The 14,753-nt window shown below is 41.9% G+C and overlaps 1 protein-coding gene across 6 annotated transcripts in view; it reads left to right on the top strand.

The window, feature by feature from the left end:
• OSBPL5 (oxysterol binding protein like 5) overlaps positions 1-14,753 on the top strand; it is a 188,148-nt gene that overhangs the window by 150,662 nt on the left and 22,733 nt on the right. For all 6 annotated transcript variants that reach the window (XM_027901401.1, XM_027901400.1, XM_027901398.1 and 3 more), the window contains 2 exons: positions 385-469; positions 9,732-9,903. In XM_027901401.1, the coding sequence (XP_027757202.1) occupies positions 385-469; positions 9,732-9,903 (257 nt within the window). The remainder of the gene's footprint in view (positions 1-384; positions 470-9,731; positions 9,904-14,753) is intronic.

Here is a 14,753-nt window from a genome sequence, read left to right as displayed (position 1 = left end):
CACTGGGTGTCCATGTGCACCTCATGGAGCTTGTAAGACGTGCACATGGTCCATTCAGGTTTTGCACAAAGATGACGAATAGAAAATATTTGACTGGTTTTGTCCAAAGTGACAGCAACAAGATCCTTCCATTTCTGAAGATCTGAATGAACATAGTGGGTTTTGGGCTGAGCATAAGTTAGACCAAGCCCCATTTACGTAGGAGCTCGTTACTGCCTTGGAGCTGCAGCAGCAGTGTCGTGATTACTAATGAGTCTTTCTAAATTGCTCCTTCTTTCTTTCTTATCACAAACATGCACACTCTGCCTGGGAAGGATAGAAAGACACTGAACAGTCCACTGCAGCTTCCGTGCCTTACATCTTTGTGTCTGTGTGCATTTCCAGGGGCCAAAGGGAGAAAATGTTGGTTCGATCACTCAACCTCTTCCCAGCAGCTACTTGATTTTCAGAGCAGCCTCCGAATCAGATGGTAAGTTTTGGGTTTCATTTGCTTTCTCCAGATTGCGTACTTTTTACTAGTTAAAAAAATGTTGATGCAAAAAAATTGGTGTGTAAAGGAAAAATGGTGACTCACTCAGCCCGAGATGCTGCTACTTATCAGTGGTCAGAGTAGGTCAAGCAGACTATAGACACATTTCATTTGCCTTGCTGAACAACTATCTTTCTGTCCATGTGTGTGGAAGAAGGACCTAGGCTTCTGAGAGAGGAAAAACATTAAGTCAGTATAAACTAAAGGATGAAGGGAGTTGATCCCAAAATTTAGATGAGAGGGGGGTTTCACTGTTTCTTTAGTTCAGCAGAGACTTCAGTGTGTTATCTGCCTACGTCTTAAATGAGGTAGGGATCTGTTGGAGGAAAATGGAATAGAAATATTGAAGAACTGTTGATAGATGTCTTTCAGCCACCAGAATTTTCCTGCAAACTTGTTGTGCCAGGGTTTGCAGTATAACAGTCCCAGATACGGGTAAACCAGCCCACATCTAAAATACCCTTCTGGGAATTCACAAAATTATGGAAGGTAAATTTAGGTCAATATATAACAGACGTGCCAGCTTGCTATGTGAAAATCTCTACAAATGACTTTAGTGGACCTAAAATATCAGTGATTTATAAGTAGATAAGAAGATTAAAACATTCTCTCATTCCATTTGACCTTCAGACTACTCTAATTTTTTTTCCCTAGCAAATTAAGCCAGGCTGTTCATTTTATGGATATTTTTCACCACCCCACCAAGGCTGCTCATGTATCTCATGTGCTCCTTACGTGGAGTAGAATAGCTTTAGATTTGTTCTAACGTCACCCATAAAGGCTCCCAAGCTAACAATATCTCCCAAGAGATCATCAGAAGCAAGGCTTTTCTAGCTCTGATCTCTCCTTCTGGGTCATACAGCATGTGCTGAAAACGCACAAAATGCACCGTATCTGGCACATGAGAATTTTCAATATCAAAATTATTGTGGGAAGTTTTCTGCTCAGTCAATTATTACGTGTCTTTGGTATCATAAGAACTTAAAATAGTGAGTTCCTGGAACACATTTTGAAAGCCAAGATATTGGCCAAGATTCTTGGGAAGCATGCAGAGGCCAGGCAGATCAGAGCAGGGTTACTTTAGGGTTTAGCATGATTTTCCTTTACTTTGCTGCTTCTCAACGGTAGGATCCTAATGTTGGATGGAAAGCTAATGTGGTCAAGGGAAGTAGGAGGAACGGAGATACCTCTGAATCAAATATTTTAACTGTGTACATAGAAAGTAACTAGGGCCTTTGGGTCAGGATGAAATAATATATGCTCTTGAACAGCAATGCCCTACATCCACCTGCACAGCTTTGGAGCACCCACATTATGCCTTACAGATTCTTAGACTAGGGAGGTGACTTTTGCAGCCAATGGGAAGTGAGGCTTTGGGATATGTCCATTTAACAGTGGACTTAACCAAAAAAAAAAAAACCCCACAAAAAAACCCAAACCAAAACAAAACCCCCCAAACAAACAAACAAAACCCCAAAACAAAAGCAAAACAAAACCAAACCAACCCAAACCAAAGCAAAAACCCCCACACAAATATTAGCATGAAAAATGGTGCAATTTTCATCTGAATGAGAATATTTGACTTCACAGCTGAGGCCGGTGAACAATAAGAAGTGGCTGATGCTCTGTTCTGGGGAGGAAATTATTTTGCAGGAAGGGAAGGAAAGGATGTGAATGTGCAGACAAGAGGGAAGAATAGCTCCCTCCCAAACACAAGAGCTGTCCTGATGCTGTGACTGTGCTGTGCTCCTTTTGTTTGTTAGACTTTGGGGTTGTCTACTCCATTGGGTGGGGTAGATGATCTGACAAATGGCCAAACACAGGGATATTTCAGAGATGAGTGACTTGAAGATGGTATTAATGTCTGTTGGTCATGTAAAACATGTGCAGACAAGGACACAAGGTGCAGCAACTGTTACATTTAAAGAATTCTATATAAACTGCAGCAAATTAAGGCCTGTACTTGGCAGTTAATACAGTTTGATTGTAAGCCCAGGAGACACTACAGGAATCTTCACCTGTTGTAAAGAGGCTGCTCCAGGAGGGTGTGCCTGAGTTTGTTTTATTTCTTTAATGCGCTGAACAATCCTAGAAGATGCGCTTATGGTCTAGAGAGATGGGAGACTGAGGTAGAGTGAGCTAAGCCAGCTGACACAAGTGGGGCAGGTGGAATCTCTTCCCTTGAGTAATGTTAGTGTATATTCTTAATATGTTCACATTTCCTCTGTAGATCAATGTTGCGTGAATCTACAGCAACTCTGAGGAGGTGTCCTGACTGTGTTCTTCTTAACACTGTCTCCCATGATAGTGGTGGAAAAAGGAACCACAAAGCATTTGGCAAATATAACTGACTTGTGGAGGCCTTTGACTTGCTGGGGATTATTGAGTTGCAGCATATGTTAGATGTGCAGTTCTGCTATCCAGGCAACTATATCATGATCAGCGGTTACATGGCCTACTTTTTCTCTCAGCATTTCAGAATCCCTTTTTTTTCCCCTGTGCCATACCATCTGTGACAGACTGTTGGTAGGATTTAAGATCCTGACTTCTGGACAGCCTGCAGAACCACCGCCCAGCTACAGTGTATTTCACATTCACAGACCACAGCAGCAGTCTGCTTTGTGATGTGTTTGAAAGACATCCAGAAGGTCATATCAGCCTGCAAGGCTCAAACTTTACAAATACAGGGTCAGTCTTTCTTACCAGTTTCAAAAAAGAAAACTGCTTTTTCCAAAACAGTGACTGTACAGGCATGTCAGATTTATGCTGATGAGTGACTTAGAATTAGTAGTTCAAATCTGCCCTGTGCTTTCCGCCCAGACCATTCTAGGGCTGTTCCTGAGGTCTCCTAACCAGTGCCCCAGACCTCCTATGCATTTTGAGTCGCCTGCTTAAATCTCTCAATGCAGATCTCCACTTTGTAACAGGCACTGCCACCAAAGGGATTACCGGGGGACTTCAAAGTGGCAGATTACCAAGGGTTAAACGCTTAACAGTGGAATTGTTAACCACACTTACGTTTTGTTCCTCATATCTGTCCGCTCTTTGAGTAGTCTCCATTGCCTAATGTGGATGGAGTTGTGTGGAATTCCTCATGGTCTGGCTCAGAGTGTTGTTGTTTCTTTGCTAGGCATCTGGCCCTTCCCCCATAACTGATGCTCTGTTCTGGGGATGAAATTAGATTATTGAAATAAGGGTCACACATAGAAGCAATGAACCAGAAGGAAGATTGCAATTTGAAACCGAGTTCACAATGAAATATGTCTCTGGATCCTGGCAGCTCTGGAGAAAACAGAAGATACCTTTTTAGCTGTACGTCTGCCTTTCATATTCCTTAGACCTTTCACAGCAGTTTAAAATCCAACCATTTGCAACCAGACATCATTTAGCTCAGTGCGTACATTGCACCTGCAGGTAATTGAGAACTCACATCCTTGTATCTTGACAGCCAAAGTGCAAGAAATCATGCACACAGGCACCCAAATGGCACAGCAAAATAAGCAGTCAGCTGAACACGATGACCTTAATGTTCACTGACTGAACCAAATCAGCCTCTTCCTCACAATTCCTGATTTGTGTGCACTTGAGCAAGAATTCATCATTTCCAGGTGACAGTCTACTTCAGGTTGATTTTTAAAAGCATCTGTCTTGTAAATGTGAGGCATGAGGCCAAAGCTGGATGACTTTAATAATTCAAGAAGAATAATATTCCCTTAGTGATGCCTCTCTGGAGGAATGTATGGTTACTCAGTGTGAGTCTTTTGAAGTCTTAATTGGCAAGAGATTCATTCCAGGTGTTCTGTAGCTACAGGAATGCAAGGGAAAAGAAGTGTAGTCCCAGACGGATTTCAGTGTGCAACGGTGTGATTCCATCTCGAGCAGGTTTTTGTTGCTGGTGAGTGCTGAGAGAACATTGGCTGCGTCCTCTGTGACCAGCTGTTGCAAAATGTGGCAGATAGACTTGGCAACAACTCCTTAGATTAGGAGTTGTTCTAGGTGACTGATGGTGACTGCAAAGAATTTCCAAATGGAATAGCTTAGTATTTTCAATGCTGTCATTTTTTTTGTCCTGAGGGATATTTTAATTTTATATCTATTCAAAGACTAGGACTCAAGTCATTCCCTGAACTCAACCTAGGTGGGCAGCATAAGCACCTTCTGTTGTTTTGATTGTTCGGGGGGGTGGGGGACTTGAAGGAGGAGAAGAAATGGTTGTTGTCACTTGGTTTTCGTAGTTCCTTTTGTCTGTGAGAAAAATGAGTTGTTGCAAGCATGTGCCTGCTCCTGTTCAGCCTTGCAGCCTCCAGGTTTCTGCACAGTGCCAGCAGTGCCCTGCCAACCCGGGAAATGTCCTGCAGGAGTTGTAGTGTTTCCCATTTGCACAGCTGTACTGCAGAATCATCTCAAAGGACGACGAGGTGCTTTTCCAGCCTGCTGAGCCAAAAGGCCTGCAGAAAGCATATGGAAGGTTTCAAAACATATGTGGGATGCATGTTCAGCTTTGTTTTTGCAAAGTTAAAGCAACATGCATCCTTTATTAGCTTTTGTTTTCCCAAACCTTTCAAGAGGGAAGGAACTTTGGAACCCCACTGTGTTTAACTGATTTTTCAAAGAGCTTCCTTTTTCAAATTGTTACTGATGACTGTTGCCATTTTGCTATAAACACATATAACAGAGAAAAGGGCTTACAGGCCTGCTCAGGGGAGACTCCTCTGGAATTTGGCACAGGGATGTGTTGGGGGGGGTTGTTTCAGCTGAGCTCGGATGAGTGATATGCACATGTTCATCCTGTTCTCCTGGGAATTCTGTCACATGCCAAATGTTGTGATCATCATTTACTAGAGTGGGAATGGATATTGAGTAGATATTGAAACCAATGATTGGTGCAAGGAGAGAGGCTTCTACAAAACAGCGCAGGAATGGGAGCTAGCCCTAGCACTCTGCTAGGACATACACTTTTGGTGCATCAGGAACAACCTTGTCAAAGAGTCTCCCTCTTTCCCCTTTGTTCCTTTTGAGCCAAAGGGAGGTGGGCAACCCTCCCAGATGACCTGTTCAGGTGCTGAGAGATGGGTGGTATGAAATGTCCTCCTTGTGTCGCCTGTCAAGCAGAGTTGTCTAGCCGGACTTATAGCACATCAACGCAGAGGATCTTCTCTAGATGGAGTGTCGTTTCCCCCCGTTATCCTCACTGAGAATTCTCTTAGCTTGGAGTTGGAAGATTTCTATTGCTGAGCTTTGTAAATCTTCTATGTGCCTTGTGAGATACATGGGAGTATCATGTGTAGATGGACTATTTTCCTCTCTCTCTCTTTCATCCTTTCTCCTCTGCAGCCCAGGTGAGAGCCACAGCTTACTCTAGGTCTGCCCCTCATAAGTCAGTAACAAAAATAAACACAATGAAGAAAGGGCCAAGCTCAGAAATAACATTTCAAAGGGAATACTTAGTTCACAGCTCCCAAGCAGAAGGAGGTAATGCAGGTGTTCTTGGAGACAACATGATCTCCGCAGAAACTGCCCAAAAGTAATCACTGTGGTGAAGATACTAACACAGCAGATAATCTCGAGTGCACATGCAGGACAACCAGCCCAGCCAGAGCATTGTATGTGAAGGGAAGGTCCTGCTTGACGAACCTGATCTCCTTCCATGACAAGGTAACCTGCTTAGTGGATGAGCACTGGAACAGACTGTCCAGGGAAGTGGCTGGGCCACCAGCCCTGGAGGTATTTGAAAGACATAATGATGTGCACTTAGAGGCATGGGTTAGTGGTGGCTTGACAGTGCTGCATTATCAGTTGCACTTCATGATCTTAGAGGTGTTTTCTGATGTAAACAATTCTATGATTCTGTATAATTTGATTCAGGAAGAGCTTAAAAGCCCACGTGGAGATTTTGCCATAGGCTGTCAGTAAGCTTTTGGGGTTCTCTTCAGAATTTAAACATATGCTCATTTTATGCCACAGTTTGTGAAAAATTATAGCTGATAATCAATTGCAGTGTTTTACACTGAGGCTTTAAATACCTCAAACCTTCTGAAAGAATACTATTGTAAATTTTTTTTTTACTTTCTTTATATGCATCCTACTGGGCTGCTGTTCCTGGCTGAAGGAACCAGTTTTTGGATTCTTTTCTGATCTAATTACCTTGTTTACAAAAAATCCAACTTGAGTCAACCACTCAAAATTACAATATGTGAGAATTAAGGCAACCACGTAGCCTTCATGCTGACTGCCATGACTATAGATGACAGCCTTTAATTATGTGACCACGTACTTCTGCAGTTCCTGAGGGAGTGAGTAGACTTGTCAGGTAAGCAATTTAGTAATCCAAATGCTAACATTTTTGTATCATCTTTACAATAAAGAAGAATATAACTTAATGGCAAGGTCACTCAGATGTGAAAACAATTCACATAGTCTTTTAGCAAAGAAACAGATTTATCTTGCGTGCAATCCCTGTAATTGAGAGAATATAATTTTATTGTGTTGTCCTGCAATTAACACACTATCAACTTGCAGAGAATGTAACCTTTTCATTTGCAGAGGTAAGCCCTTATTTTACATTTGGGTTAGTGACATATATTTGTTTGGATTCACAGCACCACCTGATGGCTGAAGACCCATTTCTTAGCTTGGGGATGGTGTACATCCCTTCAGTTCATTTTCTGTTAGGAATGAAAATAAGGGTGTAGACTGATGCCATTTCTGTTTTCTGCAGAATACAAGTAATGCTGACTGCTGATGCACAGCGAGTTCCTCTAAAGCTTTGTGTATCTGCCTTGGACTATTAAAATTAATATTTAATTTTTTTTTTTTTTTTTAAGTTAGGCTGTTTGAGTAAGGCTTCAACAAAGAAAGATCCAAGTTATTCATAACCCCTTCCAGGGAGTTAGATGAAAACCCTAGATATATTGTGTAGAAATTTCCTCTAGTGATGTGGTGAACCCCAAAGTTTTGACCAAGCCTGTAAGTTCATGTCAGTACTGATGAATACCTGTGGCAGTGGCAGTAGGGGTAAAAGAGCTGCCCATGAGGCCGTGGCCAATGTGGCCTGCTCTGCCTACAGCCCTGGGGAGGGTTGGGCTGCAGGGGCACAGTGAGGGAGATGTCAGAGGGAGGCTTTGGGTCACCACTGCCACAGCCATCCTAAGATAATGTGTGTATGTGGGTGCTGCAGGGCACTGAGGAGACACCACTGCCCCAAAGGGCCCATGCTGCTGCAAACCAACCTACCTGTCAAAGCACCTGATTTTACCAGCCCATTGAATTTAAAAATATCTTGACTTATGCAGCATTTCCAAATGTCAAATCATGCGGTCCTCTCTCTGTGGAGCTGGAAAAGAAAAGCAAAGGTAAAAGCGGAGGAAAGTCAAGGTGGGGAGCTTGAGCAGGAGGATGCTCCCTTGTGTGGAACAGTCTGAAACAGGAATAATCTCCATCTTGGTGGGTTTGAGGGAGGGGGGATATGTAGGAGGAAGTAGATTTGTGCTCAGTGCAGCCATTACCTCTAATGGGTTATCCATGCAAATCCTCCACAGGGTGAGAAGGGAATAAATCTCTGCATGTAAAGCCTTAATGCAAGAATATTTGTTAAGTACAAAATAGTGTGATATCAATTCCAACAGCATTCAGTCTTTTATTACCCGCTATTTGTGATGTTATTATTAAATCATAAGCTGATGCTGAAGGAATTTACAGGATGAAATTAGAATAAATCATGGGCTCTGCAGTGTTTGTGGCTAAATGTTCAAGTGCAATTCTTCAAAGATTTGAGGTATTTTTATTTTTCTGGGTGCAGCTTTGTGTCAAAGCAAGTACTGAAAGCCACTCAAATTTATAAATGTTTCTTTATATACATATGCTTTAGAGGTTTTTTTAGACTCTCATTACAGAGCCACATTTTGGTCATATAGAAATTGATGGGAGTTCTGCCCAAGAGAACAGCATGTGCTTGGTGCCGTGTGATAGAATTGAATGTAATGGAAACATTTCCCAAATGGGACATAGGAACGAATGTGGTCCAGGGAAAACCTGTTTGTAGCGCTCACCATTGCTAGAGCAAAATCCTTTTGTTTTCTTCACTGAGAAGTGTAATGAAGAGCTCTGTTTTACATGCTTGAAATTAGAGGATAACTCCCTTGATACTGCAGTTCTCGAATGTTCAGCCAACTTGCAGGTGCCCTGGCCTCATTAATGACTGCACTGTAGAAGCAGGCTATTTTCAGGTACTTCCAGGAATACGGCAGCTGCAGCACTGTGGTGGTCAGGCCTTAACACACAGCTTTGTAGTCGTGTACGGATCGTTGCAAAAGGAGCCGAGGGTCAGTTTGGATTCCTGTGCTTTTCATTTGCTTGTCTGTCCATGGGACCTGTGCAGGCCATAAGGAAATCCAGTGTGGCTGTGCATGGGAACTGCAGTTTGTCTCGTCTCTGTGCCGTGCTTTAAGATGCAAAATAGACCCCTCAGGTTAAGCTATTTTGTGACAAGATAAGAAAAAATGATGTTCCACCCAGATTATCTGATGGACTAGGCAGAGAGAAGGAATGAAGAAAAGGAAAAAAAAAATGCAGAGAAAGGGGAAAATTACCAGCCTGACAAGCAACTCTCTCTAGTCTTAATAACTGTGGCAAACATTGACTATCCTGCATCTTGATTGGGATGATTGTTACTGCAGCACTACACCCTGTGTGGGACCTCTGAGCAGGCTGCAGTTCAGTGATCCCAGACTAAGCAGGGATCACTCCTGCACAGCACAGTGGCTCAGTATCTGTTGAGTAGTGTGTGTGGTGGGGGTGGCAAATGCTGAACATGTTTTTGGGGTGTATTACTTGCAGACATGAATTGCTAAGGGGTTTGAAATTACCATACCTGCACTTGTTTCCTGCATCTCAGACTGAATCAGAAAGGGGCAACAGGATATGAACAAGTTCATATCTTAGAAGAAGAGATGTTATTAGAGAAGAGGAAGTTGGATGAGTTTCCCTCTGTATTACCAATGCAGATGTATTACTCATGCAGCCACTAAAACACTCCATTTCTGGCAAGATAACCTAAGGATTATATATAGCAAAACTATACTGCACACAGTGACCTCCTGAATTATAATGAGCTTTACTCCCAGGCAAGAGGCTTTTGAGAAGCAATGCGTGAATTGTCTTATTTACTCTCCTATGCTTAAATAAATTTTTTTTGTCTTGACAGGCCGATGCTGGCTGGATGCTTTGGAACTTGCCCTTCGTTGCTCCAGCCTCTTCCGGCTCAGTGCCTCCAAGCAGGGAAAGGATGGAGAAATGAACTGCTCGAGTGATTCTGCGCATGCGGGGCTCAACCACCTCTTGCATACAAGTGTTATGTCAGACCAGGAGTTCTTCCAGTAAGATGGGGCTGTTGCTTCTTAATGCACAGAGAGGTGTTTTGTGGCTCAAACTTTAGCGCAGTCTAGCCAGAGTCCACTAAGGAATCCTGTTTAAAAACCAGCCTGTATGTTCTGCTGCTTGCATTCCTCACTAATATATGGGCTTGGTGCATATGAGGTTTGTTGTCATGTAATGCTTGAGCACACAGACTGAGGGGAACCTCAGCTGTGTTCGTTTGTACATAAACAATAACCAATTTTCTTCTGTCCCCTGCTTGGGCCAAAATGGTGTCTGGAGATGCTGGCGTGAAAAATGGCTTGCCTGAATAAAGATTGCAGAATCTAGCTGCTAGAGCAGACCTGCAGTTACACAGATACAGTTACTAACAATGTCTGTGTGTGGCTAGCACATATGGCTCCGAGACTGATCTCTTTTTTAATAATGTGTTCCCTCTCCTAATAATACTGTGTCATAGTCAGCAGAGTGCACACACTGCATCCTTATTTTTATAATTACTTTCTCTCTCTACAGGGGTTTTGAGTGGTGTCCAATTTCCTCCTTGATGCATCAGATAAATTTTTACATAAGCCTTTCTATTCATATTCCTAGTGTTACTGCAGCATTTTGGAACAACCCACATCAAAGCTCTGTAGGCATTAAAAACCCCCAGGCCTTTCTGTTGCTTATAGCTGAGTAAGCAACTTCAAAAATCTTTCTGGTATAGACATTTGGCCTTTGGAGTGGGAACAGGGAGAGGTAGTGCCTATTTTTAGTTCTGCTGATTCAAATTTGATTTTTAAGGCTCACAGCAATGCACCATTGATTACGCAGTTTTCAGGGTAGCAATTCTTGCAGCCTGCAAAGATGAAGCCTTGCACAATGGGACCTCATCTTTAGTGGTTTTCTTAGGCTCTCTTATAACAACAGCGGGGGTCTGAGTCCTGTTCAGAGTGTGAAGGTATCTCTGGTCCCATGGGACTGAAGGGGTGGCAGCATTTTGGTCTGACCTTTGACCTGAAAGGCTCTGGTATTCCCAGCATATGTTCTCCAGTCCTGTTTTTTTTTTTAACTAAAGTGTGAAGAAGAGCTTTACTGAAGAGCAGTGGGAGAAGACAAGGAAATCTGATGTGTTAGCAGGGCATGTGCCCCAGTACTTTGCAAATGCTTCTGTTGTTCTTGGGCTTCTTCCATTAATACTTTACTTTCTAATTTCTTTATGCCTAAGAGAGAGTCTCTGTGCTCTCTGTGATAATGAATTCAGGAATGCAGTGGACTTATTTTTCAGCTGATGGATGTGTGTACAGAAATACACATAATATTAAAATGGAGCCTGTGGCACTGAGAACATTCAGAAAAACCCATGGCTACTATAAGGGGGTGCGGGAGATGGAGTTAAATCTGTATTAAAGTATTTCTTCAAAATATGATGCGTGAATGACACTTAAATATGCCTCTATTTCACTTCTTAGTAGTTCAGCATTAAAAGCCCTCTTGTATTATGGGTCTCAGCAATACTAGCACACATGGCAGAGTTTTCAGCAGGACAGAGTACCCACAAATGAAATCAGATTTTTCTAATAGGCTCAAATTTTAGCTGAGTCTGGTTCAAACTGGGTGTTCAGCATCTGGTCGTCTGGACACTACACTCTGTTTTCTGAGTCCTACCACTGTTTTGAGTGTGTACCCAGATTCCCCAGTGCTCAAAGCCCAGGGGAGTTTGATGGTTGCAGGACAGGGGGCTGACTTGCTCTCATCCCTGCAGGAATAAAGAACATTTAAATAAGGGAGAACACAAAACCCAATACGTGCAAACGCTGAGCAGAGGGTTTTTGGTTGCCAGTGACAGTGACTTCCTCGCAGGGATTCAATCATTCTAATTAAATGCTTTCCCTACAGGGAATCTTACCAATTAAATTGGCATGCTGTTGTTAGGGGGCCAGTTAATTACATTTAACTCTATCTTCAAATTAGCCAAACTACTCTGTCAAGAACAGAAAAAGAAAGGGGAGATGACGGATATTATAGGGAGAACAAAACCCCCCGTGGGAGCTGGCAAAGGCACATTTTCTGTTGAGCCGAAGTTACATTTGTCTGCTGGCTGATTTGCTCCTTTCCTGCTGGGAAACAAATCAAGATTATACAGTGATTTTAAAATCCATGTCTTTAGTAGCATATGAAAATGAGAGGGAGAGAATGGTGCAAGTGAATCAAAGGCTAAAGTACTGTGTAAATTGTTGATTTTAGACAAGAGACCTTTAGGCACCAGACACTCTTCTTTTTAATACGAGAGTGTATTTCTTGTGGCTTCCATGTCTTATCTCCAGCAACCCCAGGAATCTGGCTGCTTACTTGTTTCATAGGAGCCAAAGATTTTTTTGCTTTGTGTAGAAGAGTGGTATCAAATCCAAAAAAGTCCTGGTCAGTGACTGATGTTTCCAGGAGTGCCACTAAAGGAATAAAGCACTGGTATAAGACAACTCCAATATGCTGAAATGGTAAATTAGTCATGAAGAATTCCAGGCTATTCACATTCATGGTGGAAATCCAGTGCTGACTTTCAGCATCGTTATTCCCTCCCAGCTTCTACAGCCTGATTCAAATCCCATTGGAAGCCCCTGGGAAGTCTTTACTCTGATTTTATTTCAAGCTCATGATGTGGCTTTTGTTTTTAGCATATCATACGTATTCAGTGATAATTCTGTTTGGAGGAATAGAAGAGCCTGGCTCCACTCCAACATTTCATATTTGTTCCTCAGAACGAGGAGCATCTGTTTTCCCTTTGGTTCCCCAGAGTGGCTCCTTTGCTCTGGATGTGTTAAGTCTTGCCTTGTTTGTGGCTGGTGGGTAATCAGTGCACAGCTGAGTGAACTTTCATGTGAATTTAATTCCCACTTGGACTAAATATGAAATCCTTGAAAAATAATGGGAAGGTCAGAGGAAACTAAGAAAATAAACACTTATTCCACTGAAACTTCAAATATTTCTCAAATGTGCAGCAGGTGTCACTGAAAAAAACCACTTGCTCTTCTTAAAAATGTGAGATAGAAACAAGAGCTACTTCTCAGCCATGAACCAAAAGCCTTACAATGCACTGGTTTTTAAGCATTTCTACCCCATAGAGAAAACTTTAACTAGGTAAAGGGAGCAAAGCAACCACAGGCAACACTCTCATATTTAGGTGATCATTGAAGAAATAGGAAATAAATTAGGCATTTAAGTTATCAGCAACTAATACTTTCCTGAACCTACCACCCAGGAAGTAGTTGTGGTGAGGAATCATGGGATAATCTCTCTAGACAGCGCTCATCTCATCTTTTTTCTCTTTTATTATCTCAAACTCATGTATACCTAATCTGTGCATCCAGTGTATTTGGTTATCTCTCATTATATTTGCTGGTTGCTGGCTAAAAAAGAGAAGTAACATCCTGGCACTAGAATGATGAAGATATGTAATGTCTAATAGCAAATTATTAGTGCTGGTCATTGACTCTCTGATTTATGATCTTGGTTTTATTATACGGAACAACTGTAAATTAAAACACCTTGTGGTTTTTATATATATATGTATAGATATATACACACATGGCCCTATATGCAGACATACATACAGTTACAAATGGAATGAGAAGAAAGATTTTCTAATGGCACAGAAAGCTGTAGATGACACTTTCAAAAGAACTCAAGAAACTAGGCTCCTCCAGGAACTGAGCTGTAACTGTTGCGATGTGGCTTGCTTGGCAGGTTAAAAATCATGAGCTTATTTCAGTGCATAGTTGGAAGATGAGATCTTCTGAAAAGCTGATGCCAGTTCTGTGGTCTGATTCTTCTGTTGTTTTTTGGTGGGTTTTTTTAAGTTAATCTGGCTCTACCTAGCAATGCCTAATTATCTTTAAAAAAAAAAAAAAAAAAAGAAAAGAAAAAAGAAAAGAAAAGAAAAGAAAAAGAAAGAGAGGGAGACCAAGGGATGGGAACTTTCAGCATTCATCTCTAATAAAAGTTGGAGCAAGTCCAGAATGGCCTGAGAAAAGACCCATCATAGAGAAACTTCAAGCTTGACAGAACATTCCTGTCTACTGAGGAAAGAAATCTTGCTTTGAGAGGGAAAAGAACTACAGGAAGTAACAAAGATCCAGGGCTTGTTTAGATCATCTGAAACCCCTTAATTGTTGCTTTGAGAGCAATTTTGCATGAGAACTTGGGTAAGAAATTTTCAGAGGAAGGACAAGCTGAGAAGCTCAGCACGTGAGAGCAATGCTAGGCCATGAAAGAGGTAAAGTGTGTGCAAAGATATGTATGAATAGGGAAAACTGAAGTCTGTGCTAAATGTCACTTTAAAAAGTGGGCAGTTAGTGAATACTTCTCAGCACCTGACCTCTGGCCCATGTAATATCATTTGCCATCTGTCGTATGAACTGCATCTGCTTTTTCAAATGGAGATGCTATGGGCTACTTGAGAGAGAATTTTTGGTATTCTCCCCATTCTCTAAAGCCTGGACAACTGAGCATGAAGTTTGCTACATCTTCCATACTTTCCTTTGGATGCAGTTACAATTTGAATCTTCTTCTTGTATGTAATTGTCCAGCCCATGCTTTCCACTCAGTTCTTCTACACAGCATTGTCTGGGGAAAACCCATTCCCCAGGTTAGTTTGGTGGGTGAGAGAGGGGTGGGAGTGTGTGTGTGAAACTACTTGCTTCTATTGATTTTTAAATTTGTCTTTTCTAGTGTAGGACTGACTTAGGACCACCCTGTTGAAATAAAGTAGCAGCAGTACCAAAAAGAAAATGTATCCTATAATGTAGTATTTTTCCTGTATGCTACAGTCCACTGATTTGCTTCTGTGAAGGGAAAGATCTCTCCTGATTGA

Source organism: Empidonax traillii, unplaced genomic scaffold (assembly GCF_003031625.1).
Source record: "Empidonax traillii isolate 1590-97213 ecotype Southwest subspecies unplaced genomic scaffold, ASM303162v1 scaffold783:size459103, whole genome shotgun sequence".
In the NCBI taxonomy this organism is placed as follows: domain Eukaryota; kingdom Metazoa; phylum Chordata; class Aves; order Passeriformes; family Tyrannidae; genus Empidonax; species Empidonax traillii.
This window is presented reverse-complemented; position numbering and strand designations above follow the sequence as displayed.